The sequence below is a fragment of the Rhinolophus sinicus genome, linkage group LG02, assembly GCF_036562045.2.
Source record: "Rhinolophus sinicus isolate RSC01 linkage group LG02, ASM3656204v1, whole genome shotgun sequence".
Classification (NCBI taxonomy): domain Eukaryota; kingdom Metazoa; phylum Chordata; class Mammalia; order Chiroptera; family Rhinolophidae; genus Rhinolophus; species Rhinolophus sinicus.
Window position 1 is genome coordinate 834,781 of NC_133752.1, and position 17,606 is coordinate 852,386.

The window sequence follows — 17,606 nt, forward strand, 5'->3', positions numbered from 1 at the left end:
TGCGCTCAGAAGCTATGGTCACATGGGGTTCTCCCCAGCTCAGCTCTGCACCACCCTGCACTGCCCCGGGGCCGGCACACCACAGGCCAGCTCAGACTTTGCCACCAGCTCCCCTCGTGAACCTTCCTCAGAGCTCTAGAGTTGGCCCCCACCTGAGGCCCCTAGCCCTTGCTCTCCATTCTGATGCCCGTCAAACACCCAATCTCTAAACATGTCACCTAGGGATGCAGGATAATGACTCCCTCTGGCAGGGAACTCAGGCAGCTTAGCTACATGTGTGCCACAGGTGCTTAATAAATGCAGCAGTGAGCCCACAGCTTCTGGGGTGCCGTCCTCTTGCATTCTGGCCCCAAGCAGACAGGCAGAGCTGCCCTTCACCCTTAGGCTTTTGCTCACAGCACCAGGCCCCACACCGTTCGGCGCTCCTGCACCCGAAGACCGATTGCTCACATCTCTGGGTTCAGCTTGGGCAGCACCTTCTAGGTGAAGCCTCTCAGACATGCTTCACCCACCGAGACCACACTGAGCCCCCAATCCGCGGCCGGGTGGTAACCGGACTGCGCGCTGAGCAGAGGCCTGCTCTTGGCCTCCCTGGGCGCCTAGCGGTGCGAACCGAGACCTCACCCTTGTAGCCCCGGCTCCCACGCCCTCGGAGACCGCCCGGCGCCCCCGCCCGGCCCCGCCCGGCCCCGCCCCCTCTAATCCCCTCTGCGGGCGGGGACGAGGCGAGCCGCGGCCCCGCCTCCGGACCGCCCCAGGGGAGGGGCGTGTCTCCGCTCCCGAACGCGCCGGGGCGGGCGGGGCCGGGGCGGGGCCGGAGGCGGGGCGTGCGCGGCCCGGCCCCCACTGGCTGCAGCGCGCCCGGCCGCCTAGGCTCAGTGCGCGGTGGCGGCGGCGGCGCGGGCATCTGGCGCCGCGCGGTCCTTCTCGGCCCGGCGCACGGACGCACCGGCGAACCGACGGCAGAAGGGACGGGGCGCAGGCGCTGGGCCGGCAAGCAGCGAGCCGAAGCAAGGGCCGCGCGCAGCGAGTTGGGCGCCAGCGGCCGCCAGGTCGGTGCGCGGGGGCCGGGCAGGCACGGTGGGGTCGAGGTGGGCGCGCGGCGGGGCCAGAGCGCCCGGCGGGCCGGGATCCCGAGCAATCTCCACGGCGAGGCCCGGCCGGGGCGCGGGCTTCCCGCTCTGGAAAGTTTGCGGCCGCCGCCGCCCTGGGAGGGCTGTGCAGCAGCCAGGGAGGGAAGGGGGGAGGAGGGAGGGACCGCGGCGGGAGGAGGCGGCCGGCGCCAGGCGGCCAGGGTAACGAGCTGCCTGCCTCCTCCCGCAGACTCCCGAGCGGCGCCCTCCTCCCGCCGGTGCCAGAGCCGGGCCATGGGGGGCAGCATGCCCACGCGCTTCGCCTGAGAAAGCCGTCGCCCCTGCCCCCGCGATGATCGCCCCGGCTTGCGTCCTCGTGTTCTGCGTGGCCGTGGCGGTTGTGACCCGCGCTGCCTCGGGGCCCCAGGGTGCGGAGCAGCGCGTCGTGCGGAGAGCGGCAGGTAAGGAAGGATCCGACGGGCACAGGAGCGGGGCCTGGGGCCCCCGGCAGGCAGAGGCATCGCGGCCCGGGGAACGGGCGCCTGGGTGGTGGGGGCCGCGGATCTGAGTGGGTCCGAAGGCGCGTACTGGGCTGGCACCGGGAGGCCAGTGTCCGGGTTTCTGCCGCCCTTCCTCCCCGGGGATCGTGGCCAGAGCTGGCGCGGCAGTTTGTGGGGCGCCTGGAGCCGCAGGGCTACCACCCAAGTGCGAGGCTGAGGCAGGGAACTGGGCACGAGGTGGCGTCCTCAGCCCCCGCCCCCGCTCTTCCCTAGTGGGCGCAGTCTGCCCCCAGGCGCCATCGGGAGGGCGTGGGGGCTGCGTCTCCACGATTCCTATTGTTGTTCTGCGGGTTTTGCAGTGACGGAAAGTTTCTATTGTTGATGCTGTTCCCCAAACCCCTCTAGGGCCCCAGTTCGTGGCTAGCTTCGGCCAAAGCGAGGGGCAGGACTTTGGAGGGAGGGTATGAGAGTGCGTCAGCCCGCGGCCCGGCCCTTGCCACCCAGTAGCCTGCATGACAAGGCGATACCTTCTAGTGCCTCCGTACTCCCACCCTACTCTCATGCCCTGTGGATGAAGGTGTGTTCTCCCCCAGGAGTGCGCGCCGAACGCCAGGGGGGACGCCAGGAGGTGAGAGGGCAGACGTCCGAGGGACGTGGAGCCGCGGACCCCGGCTGGTGGTCAAGGTCCGGCGGGACGTCGAGGGTCTCGAGGAGGGCTCCGCCCGCTGAGCTAGGGCAGCGGAGGGGCGGAGCGCATCTTTGCTCCAGGCCCCGCCCCGCACACGCGCCGCGGTCCTGGAGGTGTAGCGCTCGCCCCCAGCGGAGACCGACCGGGCGCTCTCGGTATCGCCGCACGTAACGCGCGCTGCCAGGCTCCCAGCGGCAGGGCGGAGACGCGTGGTCCGGCGGCGGGCCACAGGGAGCCCGCCCCTTGGGGACAGCCAACTCCTGGGCGCGGGCGAGTGGGCTGCGCGCACCCTGCCCCCAGCCCGGCGGCCGCGCGGAGGGAGGCCTTAGCCCGGTGAGCTCACGCCCCACCCGGGCGGACCCGAACAGCCGCTCCTTTGTACCTCGGCGCGGCCGTGTTGACGGCGGGCGCCGCGGCAGCCTCGCGGGGAGGTGTGAGCGCAGCGGCTGCGGGCGCGCTGTGCCAGCGAGGCGGCGGCCGCCGGCAGGACACAGGCAGATGGCGGCCCGCCCCTCCCTGCGGCCCCCCCCTTCCCCGCGCCCCTCTCTCCGGCAGCGGCTGCAGCCTCCCGGAACAATGTCATTTTTTTATGAATGAAAGTGGGCCCAGCGCTTGAATGTGCGTGTCATTCAGCGGCGTGACAGAGGCCGTCGGAAGGTCAGCGCGCGCTTTTACGCCTGCTCCGGCGGCCCCCGCTTCCAGGGGCGCCGAATAGGCGGCCGCGGGGGGAGCCCCGCATTAGCATTCGCATTCAGATAAAGATATTACTCTCTACGCCCAGGGAATGTCAACTAGCTCCGGGGGAGGGGGCAGCGGGCGGGGCTCCAGACCTTCTCCCGGACCCCCTGCTGCGCGCGGGGGTAGTGGCCTCCTCCGTCCACCCCCCTTCCTGGAACTGGCGGTGACTGCGAGGCCCGGTCCTGGGACGCAGAGCCTGTGGTGCCCCAGCGGGTGCGGGCGTGGGTAGAGCGATAGAAAAAACCTCCAAGGATGCGGGAGGGGGCTCGGCGCCTTCTCCCTTGGCCACAGCCTTGGCGCCCCAGCACTCCTGTACCCGCAGTAAAGGTGGTGAAACAGGTAGTGAGTTGATAGGTCAACAAACTTAATCCAGTTCCTTAAAGAGATGGGCCGGGCAGTAAAAATACAAAGGCCTCATGAAATTTCCAGAGGTCCGGCCTGGCTGGCACTTTCCCAGGATCATAAATTATGGAGCCAGAGCTGGTCAGGGTCAAGGATGGTGTGGGAAAGGTGTCAGCTTTGGACTGCCCTGGTCACCTCAGGCCCTACCAAGGCAGGGTCCATCTCCATACAAGGCCATGTTGTTGGTAATGGTCTGGGCAGGGTCTCCTAGCTGGAAGGGAGGTTGATGGGAGCAGCAGGACACTGCCACCACCCACCCATCCTGAAGGGGTCTCTTTAGTGCACTATTTCACCATTTCCGGGAAGGCATTGGCTGCAACCTCTCCCACTACCTCCTCCACAGAGCTGGACTTTGAGCCTCTAGGGCGTCTGGGTGGTTCATTAACCTGGGCTGAGCCCCCGGCTGGACTTGTGGCCTCTGAGCCCCTGCAATGAGCCCATGAGCGCCCCCTCCCCCCAGGGCCTCAGGTTCCACTTGGGGCCTGTCCACGAAAGAACCATCAGCCTAAGAAAAAGCCTTATAAAAGTTTATTTGAGCCAAACTGACAATTGCCTGGAAGCAGAATCTCAACCAATTGAGAAAATGCTCCTGAGAACGGCAGTTTTGCAGCTTATTTTATACATTGGAATCAAAGAAGGCGACGTAAGGGGGTTACATGGAATCCATCGGTTGTAGGTTAAGGGAGTGGGAGAAGCAAAGGAGGGAAATCTCTGGGATTGGATAAGAAGTAAAACAGAGACACGCTTCTTCCACATCGGCGGGTACAGGATAGGTAATAACATTTACAGCACATGGAGATGGTATTCAGGGGACAAGGCAACCAGCAGGGGTTCTGTGGTCTGCTCTGGTGGGAGGTTGTGCCCTGAGGGGTCTGGAAAAGGAAATTACTCTGACGTTTCAAGGTATGTTATCTTAGATGCACAAGACAATGGAAAATTTCAGAGGTAAAGACTGACCTTTGTCAAGGAAGCTGCAGGCCTAGGACCTTACTACCTGCCAGGACCCGCTTCTGGAAGGTTGGAGAGTTTTATGTTCAGACCACCCTGTGTGGTTACTTTGGTCTCTGGGTTTGTGAGGCCCACCATGCAGGTCTCGCCTGAGCTTGTCAGCTTTCGTATGTGGCCCCTTTTCCGTCCACAGGCCCGATCTGGGGCCTTGAGCACCCCATTTTACAGCTGAACCTAGAGAGGAAAGAGGAGTTCCTTGAGGGGGCACCAGTCTGCCCAGGCACATGCGGTCACACAGGCCTGAGTGATGTACGAGTGAAGGAGCTGTGAGTGGGCCTCTTCTGGCTGGGAAGGGGCCGGGGGCTCTGGGTGCCCTTCTGGAGCCTCAGTTTCTCACCTGTCCAAGAGGACTGCTAATGGAAGGGCTGTTGGGAGGATGAGGCTGGATAACCTTGGAAGCCCTCATGAGCCCGCCTGGACACCGATCCCCCCATTGTTTTCTAACTTTGTTAGGAATCGTTTCTTCTGGAAACTTCAGAAGAAAAGTTTCTGGGTGGGGCGCCTCCTCCCTTGGGATATTTTAAAGCATGTACCTGGCAACAGGTCCCATACTCCCAAGAGCAGCAGGGAGCTTCCCGCACTCCAGAACCAGAAGCTTTGTTCCTCATCCCACCCGAAAACCCACAGCCCTTGAGGTGCCAGCTCCAGTGGACTCCTTTAGGACAGGTCTGAATTTGATGCTTGTTCTCTGGGGTCACCCCCAAGGCCTTCCTGATGGATAGTTGCCTGACCTGGGCACCCTGCATGCCTTGGGGGGCCTCAGTTGTAGTGACCCCAAACTGAGAGCAAGCCCTTCTTTGCAGGCTGGCTCTGGCCGAGGCCTGGTGGACATCAGGGCAGGGAGGGTTTCTTGCCCTCATTGTCACATACTCCAGTACTTTGTTTGCGGTGGTGTCCTGGTCTGCTGGTGGGGTTTTTACCCTGTGCCACAGTGGGGCAAACTGAGGCTGGGGCCAGGGAGTGGTAGAGTCAGGAGGACTCTCTGACTGGGAGATGTGCCCGCAGACCCAGCTCAGCCCCTCCAGGAGGCAGGACCCTGGGGCTCAGGCTGCCCTCGGCCTGTGGCCCTCTGGTCAAGCTCAGCCCCATGTGGGGGTGAGTGCAAAGGTGGGTGCAGACATTCTGCTTGTGCCCACTTGTATACCTGCTGTGGCATGCAGCACTGTTGTCCCCTGGTGCGTATGGGCTACAGGCCTGTCTGGGTTTGGGCAGCCCCGCTCTGTTGATCAAGGAAGACTCCTTACTGGGGCCCCTTTGGGGGTGAGACCGAGGGCCCCACTGCTCCCTAGGTAGAGCCAGACCCTGGCCCTCGTGCTGCCTCCACGTCCCCTGCCTGACACCATCCACTCGGCTGCTGCTGGGTCTCCTCAGGGCTCCGTGGCTCAGGGGGGCCTGGTGGATGGGGTCGGGAGGGGTAGAGACTCTGCTGCTGGTGTCTGCCCTGGTCTGGGGGTCCCTGGCCTCTGCAGGCACCTAGCAGGGCAGGGTGGCGGGCAGGTTGGGTCGGCCTCCACTCCCACCCTGGCAGGTGGCTGCCAGACCTGGCTGGCCTGGGGGCTGCTCTGTGTCCCCACAACCCCCTACTGGACGAGGTTGAAACAGATACTTACGCAGATGGCTTGACTTGCTGCTGCTGCCCAGTCCAGACCAGACCAGGCCGGAACCAATGGCTGTTGCCCTTGGGCTACGGCCTGGGGCTCAGGCTGCCACATGCCTGTTCTCGGCCTTCTGGGGGCCTCAGATGGCTTCCAACAGTGAGTGGTCTCCATAGGATGTGGTGGCCAGGACTGGGGGGCTGGCGGTCAGGCCGGTTGCCCCCAGGCTGTGGGGTCCCCAGGGATGCAAACCCTGGACACTCAGAGACCTTCTGGTGGGCATGGGGTTCCCGGGCTGTCTGAGGTGGGTGGGCAGAACTGGGCTTGTCCAGGGAGCCAGGGACTGGTGTGGCCAGAGTGGGCAGCTGAGCCCTCAAATCTAGGCCATGCATCAGCAGAATGATAACTAACAGGACAGCCGACCCAGCTGGGTCTGGGGAAGGAAGCCTGAGCAGCGGGCCACCCACCCCTGTCCCGGGCCCTAAGCCCGGGCTGCCCGCCTGCGTTGGGCATTGTTTGGCCCTGGCAGGGAGGACTGGGAGTGGTGGTCAGCCCCACCAGTGGTGTGCCCCAGGGTCTCAGGCCTTGTTGGCCCCTTGGAAGCTGGGCAGCCAGTGGCAGGGCGGGGGTCCCTGGGGCCAGTGGTGGATGTGTGCCCTTGGCAGGCACCATCCACCCCAACCTTTCAGCACCTGTAGGGCGAGGTGGACAAGGCTTCTCCCCCCATCCTCTGTCTTCATCTGAAAAATGAGTGTTCCAGGTCCCTAACCCCAAATGCGTAGTGAGGTTACATTTCTAAATGGTTGAAGAAAATCAAAGGAAGAATAATACTTCATGACACTTGAGATTGAACTTTCAGTGTCCATAAAGTTTCATTGGTGTGCAGCCACACCTGTCTGTCTGTCATGTACAAAAGTGCTAAAATGGCAGCACTGTACTTGGGAGGGACAGGCTGGAGGGCAAGGCTGAAAGTGACACCCCAGCCTTTTGCAGGAGTATAGGCTTTGGGTGGAGACCCTTCCCTCATCCAGTGTCACCCTGGGCCCTGCCCAGACCTCCACGCCCCAGACCACCCCAGACATTGCAGCTCCATCAGTGCGTCTGCAAAGTAGGGTGCCTCCCAGGGCTGTTGAGCACCCAGTGTTCTTGGTTTGGGAGCCCCTGCCTCATGGTCATCCATCTCGCCCACAGAGGTCCTGGAACCTGAGCCTGGCCAGCAGGAGCAGCTGGTCTTTGGCAGTGGGGACACTGTGGAGTTGAGCTGCCACGCGCCTGCAGGGGGTCCCACGGGGCCCACCGTCTGGGTTAAGGACGGTGCAGGGCTGGTGGCCTCGGACCGCATCCTGGTGGGGCTCCAGCGGCTCCAGGTGCTAAATGCCTCCCACGAGGACTCCGGGGCCTACAGCTGCCGGCAGCGACTCACGCAGCGTGTTCTGTGCCACTTTAGTGTACGTGTGACAGGTGAGTGCCTGCCAGCGTCCACTGAGCTCCCTGAGCAGCCAAGGGTTTCAGTGGTTACGAAGAGATGAGGGCACCCCTGGTTACTGTCTTCAGCACCAGGCTCCCTGGGCCCTCCTGGGCGAGGCAGAGACAGACCAGACAGACCTCACAGTTGAGGGGCAGCAGGCCCCTGGATGTGGGTGCTGGGTGCACGTCCACTTCTCCATGTCCCTTCTCGTCTCATGGCAGATGCCCCATCCTCGGGAGATGACGAAGATGGGGAGGACGAGGCAGAAGATACAGGTGAGACCAAGTTCCGGGCACACGGGGCTGGCAGGGGCTGGGGACCTGCTTCCCACCTGACAAACCCCACCCTCCCCAGGTATGGGGCCTCCTGCTCATCAGGCAGGTGAAAGACAGGCCTGGGGTTCACCTCCTTGGGTCACAAGTGTGGGATCCCCTCACTGTGGGATGGCAAGGAGCCCATGTGGCCAGGCTGGGGGACTGAGGCCTGTGGGTGGGGGGTCCATCCCAGGTGTGAGTACACCTGGGCAGGGGGCTCCGGTCTGGCTGCTGTAGGGCCAGTGGACTGGGGCTTTGGGGCAGTGGGAGGTGACTGAGAGTTCAGGTAGGAGAGGAGGGTGGCTATGGGGCGTCAGGGACACCAGGTTTTGGGCATATTTATTATAAATGGTGCAACCAGTGTTCCCGGTGGCAGGCTGTTGGGCTGACGGCACCCAGTTATTTTGGCCTGGGACAGTGGCAGGTGGACTTTGCCCAGTTGTGGAAGGGCCGGTTAGGGGAGATGGGGTATCTATCTGGTTTTGGAGGATCCGAGTTTGGTGCCAAGAGATGAGGGGCAAGGGGCCCTTGTGCACAGAAGCTGGGGGGCCCTCTGTGGTCTAGCCATCGAGGATGTGAGCAGGAACCAGCCAGGAAGCTAGAGGGGAGTGAAAACCAGGAGGGGGTGTCGGGGCAGAGCGGGTCTTGGGAGAGCCAGGGGTCCTGCTTATGTGCCCTCCACCTGGGGGATGGGCTCCAGGACAGAGGCAGGACAGGCTCCTGCGAGAGGAGCAGCACCCCAGGGTATGTCTTCCCTTTGGCTGCTAGGAAGTTTATAATCCGACCCCCTGGCTGGTTGCCTCCTTCCACCCCCTCTGCCACCCACACACTCTTGGTGCCCCTGCCCACCCAGGCTCTCTCAGGTGGTGTCTGTGTGGGCTCCGGGACAGGGCATGAGGCATCGCAGGCTCTCAGTCCCAGGGAACAGCCCTTCCCACAACCCGCTGGGCCCTAGGTCGCCCCTGGGACTCTGCCCTGGACCCTGGAGGCCCGAGAGGCGCCTCTTGTCAGTGTATGTTCACACTGCTCTCCATCTGGGGCTCAGCGCCCTCCTCCGTGAGGTGGCTTCATAGACAGTGACCCCTGGAGAGGGCTGCCTCCCTCCCGGGGGGACGCCTGCCCAGCCTCCCCACAGCAGGAACACAGCCCCCACCCAAGCCTGGAGAAGGAGAAAAACCAGTTGGGCTCTGAAGATGGGGGTGGGGCAGCCTGAAACTTGGATGGGGGGGCGGAGCCTCCTGGCTGTCCTGTCACCACCATGTCAGCCTGTCCCCACCTACTGGCCATCAGGCTCTGGAGTGATGCAAAGGGTAGCTCAGGGTCTCGCAGATTCTAGAGGATGCCTGGCCGGCCCCAAGGCCTGGCCCTGCTCATCCTTCTAGCTGGACTTTGTGACATGGGCTGACCCGGCCCCTCTGCCAGCTGGGTCTCCCCGTGGATGGGTAGGGTGCTCCCCTGGGAGACACTTTTTGTCCTGAAGGCTCGGGGCCAATGTGTGCCACCTAGATCCTTGGCTGGAGTGGGCACTTGCGGGAAGTGGGCAGGAAGGAGAGGGGACATGTGGCCTGGCTTTGAGACGGTGGAAGGTGGTGTCGAGGATGCTGGGACCCTTGCCCAGCCCAGGCAGGGGTCCTCGAAAGGCCAACACTGCCTACAGAGGGGAAACAGGCTGGAGGCGTGGGCAGTGGCCTTCACGTGCCCCTTGCCAGCAGGGGCCCCTTACTGGACACGGCCTGAGCGGATGGACAAGAAGCTGCTGGCTGTGCCAGCTGCCAACACCGTTCGCTTCCGCTGCCCGGCTGCCGGCAACCCCACCCCATCCATCTCCTGGCTGAAGAATGGCAAGGAATTCCGGGGCGAGCACCGCATTGGGGGCATCAAGGTGGGCTTGCCGGGGGGTGCCGGGCCACTGGGCTCTGGCGGGGCCTTGTGCTGCCCGCTCACCCAGTGTCCCCTGCAGCTGCGGCACCAGCAGTGGAGCCTGGTCATGGAGAGCGTGGTGCCCTCAGACCGCGGCAACTACACGTGTGTTGTGGAGAACAAGTTTGGCAGCATCCGGCAGACGTACACCCTGGACGTGCTGGGTGAGGCCCGGGGGTGCAGGTGGGTGGGCAGGAGGGTGAGCACTGGGGCGGCCCCTAAGCCCCCATCTGTCCCCAGAGCGCTCTCCGCACCGGCCCATCCTGCAGGCGGGGCTGCCAGCCAACCAGACGGCAGTGCTGGGCAGCGATGTGGAATTCCACTGCAAGGTGTACAGCGACGCGCAGCCCCACATCCAGTGGCTCAAGCACGTGGAGGTGAACGGCAGCAAAGTGGGGCCTGATGGCACACCCTATGTCACCGTGCTCAAGGTGGGCGTCGCCCCCAGCTGGCCCAGGGGCTCCTGCACAGGAGTGGGGACAGGGAGGGCATCCCCAGCAGGGAGGCCCATTGGGTTAAAGGGACGGTGGTCAGGGCCAGGGGTTGGACCTGTGGGGAAGCAGTGGGGGATTCTGCTCACCACGCCCTGCGGTGAGTCCTCAGTTTACCTGTCTGTTCTCAGGGTTGGCTTCTGCCCTGGGGGAGGGCTTGCAGATGGCCCCGTGGGGTGAGCCCAAACTCAGGGGCCCCTGCTGGGCAGGTGGCCGCTGAGCCCACCCAGCACCCTCTAGGTCTGGGGGGCTGGGCCGCACTCCTTGAGCTGGCCGGCTCGGGCGTCGTGGGCTTGTGTGGCGTGGCTTGCCACCCCGCCTGCCTCCTTCGGCCTCAGGACAGGACAGCCTCAGCTTTGTTCCCACGGCCCCAGGGTGGGGGCCACCCAAGTTGGGACGGTTGCAACACTCGCAGCCCAAAGAGAAACATCTGTTTAGAGACAAGGCGGGCTGACGGGGGGTGGGGAGCAGGAGGCCAGACCTGACGTTGTGTGGTGTCTCTGCACCCTGGGCCGCATGGGTGCTCTCAGCCAGTGGCGTCACAGCAGGCCCAGCCAGGACTCGGGTGGGCGGGCCAAGCGCCAGCCCAGGAGGGCCTCTCGGGGGTGCCTGCCAGGGCCATGCTCTGGGTTGCGGAGGGTGGATGCTGACAAGGCGCGTCCTGTGGGGCCACCGGCCACTGCCATGAGGTGCCTGCACACCTCCTCCAGGCAGCCTTCCTGGCTGGCACAGCCCCATTCATTCCTCAGGGGTCTCCCACTTCCTACCTTGGAGCCTTGGGATCTAGGGCCACCCTCATGGCAGGGTCTGGACTGGGGCCACTTCTGTGTAGCCATTCTGTGCCCGGCGGGGCTGCCACGGGCACGCCTGAGCCGGGTCTCTTGTCCCCGCAGTCCTGGATCAGTGAGAGTGTGGAGGCCGACGCGCGCCTCCGCCTGGCCAATGTGTCCGAGCGCGACGGGGGCGAGTACCTCTGTCGAGCCTCCAATTTCATAGGCGTGTCTGAGAAGGCCTTTTGGCTGCGTGTTCACGGGCCCCAAGCAGGTAACAACTCTGTCCCACGCCTGCCTGGCACGCCGAGCTCCAGCTCCGACGCCCTGGCCATGCGCCGTCCTGCACGCCCCATCCTGCTCGTTCCCCACCCTGTAGCTCGCGCTCCGCTCCGTACATGGTCGCCTCTGCAATGCTGGCGCCTCTGGCATCCACTGTGACTGCCCGCTTCGGGCCCTGTGGCCTGTGCTGACCCTGCCTGCACCCTATGCCACCCCCAGAAGGCACTCTGCGCAGCAGGGGCCTTGCCCTGCGTGTGGCATCTGGCCGCCTCCCTCCCACCCCTGTCTCCGCTATCTGCTCACTTCCTGTCTATCTCCTGTCGCCTGCCTGCCCGCCCCCAGTGTTGGCGGTAACCCCTGCACGCTGCCTCTGTGCAGCACGCTGCTGGCCGCACGCCTGCCACTCACCTGGGACAGAGGATTCGCCGGTGGAGGGACTGGCTTCGGGCTCGGTGTGGACGCACGAGGCGGAGGAGCCGCAGCCGCCGTGGCGGTGGCGGTGTTGGTGGCGGCGTTTTCTTTGCAGCCTGGCTGGATCGTCAGCGTGTGGACTCTGGCTCTGGTGCCCGTGGGAGGTGCTGGCGCTCGCCTATGGTGCTCTGTTCTCTCTTTGTAGACGGCGGGCGCTAACACCACCGACAAGGAGCTAGAGGTTCTGTCTCTGCACAATGTCACCTTTGAGGACGCGGGGGAGTACACGTGTCTGGCGGGCAATTCTATCGGGTTTTCCCATCACTCTGCGTGGCTGGTGGTGCTGCCAGGTATTGGCTCCTGCTGCTGCTGCTTGCTCTGCACCTGTCCTCTTGGGGTTGCTGGCTGGGGACACACCAAAGCCGCCAGACACGGGCCAGGGCGCTGAGGCCCACCGCCGCCGTGCTCCACGGACCCTTCATGCCAGGCCCTGGGCCTGCTCTGGGAGCAAAGGCCCTGTCGTGGCCCAGAAGGGCATCCCTCGAGCCCCCGTCTCCCAGCCGGGCCCACAGCAGCCTGTGCGGGGGGCTTTGGTGTCTCCCTGGCTGGCGGGCGTGGGTGCTGCTGGCTCTGCTGGGCTCCTCTCCTGGGTCTGCCTCGGGCGTTTCTGAGCGCAGGGCCATCACCATGTGGGGCATTGAGGCATCAGCACCCCTCCAGGGCGCTGAGCCCCCCGCCCGCCCCTGCGGCCTGCGGCTCCAGCCGGGCGGCCCACGGGGGCTCCGGTGCAGCTGGGCCAGGCCCCCACTGCCCTGTGTTTGCAGCTGAGGAGGAGCTGGCGGAGGCCGGTGAGGCTGGCAGCGTGTACGCAGGCGTCCTCAGCTACGGGGTGGGCTTCTTCCTCTTCATCCTGGTGGTGGCCGCCGTGACACTCTGCCGTCTGCGCAGCCCACCCAAGAAGGGCCTGGGCTCGCCCACTGTGCACAAGGTCTCCCGCTTCCCGCTCAAGCGACAGGTAACAGAAAGTAGATACCAGGTTCCGAGCCACCTGTCCGCCGCCCACGGCCTCCTGGACCCCCTGCCCCCGCCTATGACCCAGCCTCCCGGGCTTCTGAGCTCAGGGACCCTGCCTGGGTCACGCATGTGCTCTGGGTGGGCCGACTCCCCTTGTCAGGGTCACTACATGGAGCCCAGTTTTGGAGGTCAGATCCCACCTCCCAGGCCCAGAACTCAGCCCACCCCTAGCCCTCCACCTCACTGTCCCCTGGCTGCACTCCCCCCCCCCCGCCCCTAGCCCCCATTGTGCGGCACCAACCTGCCCCTGCTGACCCAAGCAGGTGTCCTTGGAGTCCAACTCGTCCATGAACTCCAACACACCCCTGGTGCGAATTGCCCGGCTGTCCTCAGGGGAGGGCCCTGCGCTGGCCAACGTCTCTGAGCTTGAGCTGCCTGCTGACCCCAAGTGGGAGCTGCCTCGGGCCCGGTCAGTGTGAAGATGGGACATGGTGTGCTGGGGATAGGCCCGTGACCTGCTGGGGGGCATGGCCACATACAGGGTGGGGTTGATAGGTGGAGAAGGGGGGCCACCACTCAGATCTGACTGCATTCAGTTAGGAGTCAGGTAGCAATCGAGGCGACTGACTGTTGGGGATGTGAGACTGGGGCCTCGGACAAATGCTCCTGAGGTGGGGGCAGTGGGTGAGGAGACAACCCAAAGTGCTCCGTCTGGAGGGCATGGCAGAGGGCCAGAGGCCAGTGGGGTAATGTCCTTCATCCTCATGAGCAGGTTTGAGGGGGCAAGTGTGGAGGGCTTCCTGGAGGTGGTGGCACGGAGCCTCCAAGGCTGCCTGGGACCGGGCTGTGAGTGGCAGGAGTGCTCATTGTCTCTGCTTCTGCCTCCAGACTGACCCTGGGAAAACCTCTCGGGGAGGGCTGCTTCGGCCAGGTGGTCATGGCGGAGGCCATTGGCATTGACAAGGAGCGGGCCACCAAGCCTGTCACCGTGGCCGTGAAGATGTTGAAAGGTGAGGGAGGCGAGTGGCACTGGGAGGTGGGCCGGGCTTGGCTGCGGCCGTGCTGAGTGATGTGCTGTGCCCGCCCTCTCCACGCAGACGACGCCACAGACAAGGACCTCTCGGACCTGGTGTCAGAGATGGAGATGATGAAAATGATCGGGAAGCACAAAAACATCATCAACCTGCTGGGCGCCTGCACACAGGCTGGTGGGCGCCTCGGACGGCGGGGGGCGGGGCCGGGGTGGGGGCGGGGCGGGGGCGGGGCGGGGAGCGGCCCCTCTGAGGCACCTTTGCCCGCAGGGCCCCTGTACGTGCTGGTGGAGTACGCGGCCAAGGGCAACTTGAGGGAGTACCTGCGGGCCAGGCGTCCCCCGGGCATGGACTACTCCTTTGACACCTGCAAACTGCCCGAGGAGCAGCTCACCTTCAAGGACCTGGTGTCCTGCGCCTACCAGGTGGCGCGGGGCATGGAGTACCTGGCCTCGCAGAAGGTGAGCGGGGTGGGAGGAGAGGGCCACAGTGGCACAGGCCAAAGGGCTGTCGGCCTGCTGGGGGCCTGGCGGGGAGCAGAGGGAGCCACTGTTGGGGTGGCTCAGCCCTGGGCTCGTCCCGCAGTGCATCCACAGGGACCTGGCAGCCCGCAATGTGCTGGTGACCGAGGACAACGTGATGAAAATCGCAGACTTCGGCCTGGCGCGGGATGTGCACAACCTAGACTACTACAAGAAGACCACCAATGTGAGCTGGGCCCGGGGCGCTGGGGGCTGCGGGCCTGGAGGGCACCGGCCGCCAACACGCCCCTCCCTCTTCCCAGGGCCGGCTGCCTGTGAAGTGGATGGCGCCCGAGGCCTTGTTTGACCGTGTCTACACCCACCAGAGCGATGTGTACGTGGCCCCACAGGCCTTGCGTGGGGGTGGCATGGGGAGCTGTCAGGGGCTGGGCCATTCGAGGACTGGGCCTGGGGTGCTCCAGAAGTGGAGCCAAGACCCAGCTGAAGCCTGGGTCTTAGCATGGGGGAGGAGCGGGGGAGGGTCTGAGGCAGATGGGCTGTTAATTGTGCTGTGGTCCCTACAGCTGGTCCTTTGGGGTCCTGCTCTGGGAGATTTTCACACTGGGGGGCTCACCGTACCCTGGCATCCCTGTGGAGGAGCTTTTCAAGCTGCTGAAGGAAGGCCACCGCATGGACAAGCCGGCCAACTGCACCCACGACCTGTGAGTGCAGACCCACGGCCACCCCTCCCAGGGCCCATCCATGGCGCTGATTCCCGCCGGGCCCCTCTGCTCCCAAGGGCTTAGCTCATTATCCCACTTCAGTCTCTGACCCTGGGCAGGGTAAGGGACCAGCGGCCCATGAGGCCAGTCCTGAGGTGGGGGGACACTGGCACGGGCTGGGCGTGGCGGGCTGGGGACAGGCGCCTTACCCTGCCGCCCGCAGGTACATGATCATGCGCGAGTGCTGGCATGCAGTGCCCTCTCAGAGGCCCACCTTCAAGCAGCTGGTGGAGGACCTGGACCGCATCCTTACTGTGACGTCCACCGACGTGAGTGTGGGCCCCCTGCACGCCCCTGTGGGCTGGGCTGGGGTGGGCTCAGTGCTGACCACTGCCTGCCCACCCGCCCGCCCACCTGCAGGAGTACCTGGACCTGTCAGTGCCCTTTGAGCAGTACTCGCCCGGCGGCCAGGACACCCCCAGCTCCAGTTCCTCGGGGGATGACTCTGTGTTTGCCCACGAGCTCCTGCCCTCGGCCCCACCCAACAGTGGGGGCCCGCAGACGTGAGGGCTGCCAACCTGCAGGCCGAGCCCTCCTAATGTGAGAGCGGACCCCAGCCCACCCCGTCGACCACTGGGGCCCAGCGGCCCAGGCCCGAGACCTGGCAAGGATGGACAACTTTGTGTGTGTGTGCGTGTGCGTGTGTGTGTGTGCACGTGCGTGTGAGTCTCGAGGCCCCCGTGCAGGGGTCCCCGGGGTGCCCGCCCTGCTGTACAATGACCTCCTGGCCACCTGTGCCAGCAGCACCAGGGGGACCGAATAGAGAATGTAAGGGGTCTCCTCCCGTGGGACCCTCCCAGGCTCCCTTGCCCCTCACGGCCACCCCACAGGGAGCTTCAGGGGCAGGCTGGGCTCTGATGTGCCTCTCTCCCCAGCAGCACCTCGCACCTGGGCTGAGTGTTAGCATGCACCCCCTCAACCCCAGGCCAGGCCACCCCACTTCCCACCCTGTCCCTCAGAGACTTTAATTACGGGTACCTGAAGGCGGGAGCCTTTGACTTCTATCTGAAAGGTTTATTCCAGAGATGAGTGTACATTTATATAAATAGATGCTGTGTATGATATACACATACATATATATAAATACCTATATGGAAGAAGAGAGGCTGGGCCAACTGAGGCACAGGACCCCAAGGGTGGTGGGGGGCAGTCCTCTGTGGGACTCACTGTTGAGACAACCGCAAAAACTAGCAGAGGATGGAGGGGCTTTCCCGGCACCACAGTTTTGTTTTAAAAATTGTACCAGGACCTGTATATTTGTAAAGCTATTTATGGACCCCCAGACCCTGTCGGCGCCCCCCAGAGCTGTAGTGGTTAGCCTGCTGCATGGCAGCGATTTAAGTCTTAACTTATTAACAGCTGAGAAGGTTTGTGCTTCGTTTAAAGGGTTCCCTGAGGGTGTGAACCCCATCTCTGGGCTCACACAGCCCGCACCCCAAGGCCTGAGCAGTCCCCTCATACCCAAAGGGTCATAATAGTGTGAGGTGACTACAGTGGGGATATTGTCTTTCCTTGGGCCTTTTGCAGGGGAACTAGGTTTCTCTAGGATTTTTCTTTAGATTTATTTTTTTGGACTTTAAAGCAAGCTGGTATTTTCATACAAGTTCTTCTAATTGCCATGTGTTCCAGGCAGGGAGGCATTTCCAGTGGGGGCCAGCCCTGCACGCAGGTTTAGATGTTACAAGTTTATATATATATATCTATATATATAATTTATTGAGTTTTTACAAGATGTATTTGCTGTAGATTTAACACTTCTTACGCAATGCTTCTAGACTTTCATAGCCCGGCTGCTACCTTTCAAAGCTCGGGAGGGAAAGCTATGCATTCAGTTTTGTTGCTTTTTGTACTGTTAACTGCCCCGAGTTCAGGGGGCTGTTCCCTGCTTGTCAGCGAGCTGGCCTGGTGGTGGCTCGGGGTGGTCTGTTCTCAGGGCCCCAGCCTTGTGGGGACCAAAAGTGTCGGCCCAAACTGGCAGATGTGCTTTCCCAGAAATAAATAATGATTCAGTTCAGATCCCTGCTCCTGCTTTGTCTCCTGCCCTTCGGGGTTCCTGAGCAGCTGTGCATCCTCACTGCCCACCTGGGACAGGTTCTCTCCTCAGCCCGCCCTGAGGAAGGACGGGTCACCAGCTGTTGCTAGAACAGCAAATGCTGGGTGTCCCCCCCAGATTGGGACTAGCTGCCTAGGTCACAGTCTCCAAGGGTTTCCAGCCCAGGTCTCTGGCTCGGTAGGCCCTGTCCTGCTTGCCTGAGCAAAGCCAGGGAAGGGTGTTCCGGTGTGTTCAGCCATATGGGGGCCCAACACTGGCCTCTTGGTCACCAATGGGCTTCACCGCCTGGCTTTGGGGTCCCCAAGGGCAGGGAATGCCGACAACCTCGTGTCCATGGGAAGGGGTAGTGAGATCAGCATGGTTGTGAGCAGAGTGAGGAGGAAAGGCTGGGCTTGCTGAGCCCCTGGCTGGCTGCCCCCAGCTCATGGAGTCCAGGAGGGCTGGGGGGGGGAGGGGGCATGTCCAGACACCTACAGCTGGTTCTGAGACTCCCCCTTCTCACCCCAGCCCTTGCATCTGCCTACCCTGTCAGCTGGGCAGGGGGAGGTTTCTAGGTGGGTCCCTCAGGGAGCCACATGGCGGCAAAGCCTTCACCTAGCACCCTA

At 63.6% G+C, this 17,606-nt stretch overlaps 1 protein-coding gene across 11 annotated transcripts; it reads left to right on the forward strand.

The window, feature by feature from the left end:
* Window positions 1–857: 857 nt before the first annotated feature.
* FGFR3 (fibroblast growth factor receptor 3) lies at window positions 858–16,200 on the forward strand. Of its 11 annotated transcripts, none has more exons than XM_074320256.1 (18): window positions 858–1,052; window positions 1,324–1,534; window positions 7,196–7,465; window positions 7,694–7,747; window positions 9,496–9,668; window positions 9,747–9,870; window positions 9,947–10,137; window positions 11,091–11,241; window positions 12,485–12,681; window positions 12,998–13,143; window positions 13,563–13,684; window positions 13,772–13,882; window positions 13,976–14,166; window positions 14,291–14,413; window positions 14,490–14,560; window positions 14,751–14,888; window positions 15,112–15,217; window positions 15,309–15,603. In XM_074320256.1, exons 2-18 carry the CDS (start codon window positions 1,426–1,428, stop codon window positions 15,453–15,455), a joined length of 2,424 nt encoding a protein of 807 aa, XP_074176357.1. In that variant the 5' UTR covers window positions 858–1,052; window positions 1,324–1,425; the 3' UTR covers window positions 15,456–15,603. The 11 variants fall into 11 exon arrangements, with proteins under 11 accessions (XP_074176357.1, XP_074176331.1, XP_074176313.1 ...); XM_074320230.1 differs by having other exon boundaries at window positions 884–1,052; window positions 9,499–9,668; window positions 12,485–12,675; window positions 15,309–16,200; XM_074320212.1 differs by having other exon boundaries at window positions 917–1,052; window positions 12,485–12,675; window positions 12,995–13,143.
* Window positions 16,201–17,606: the final 1,406 nt, after the last annotated feature.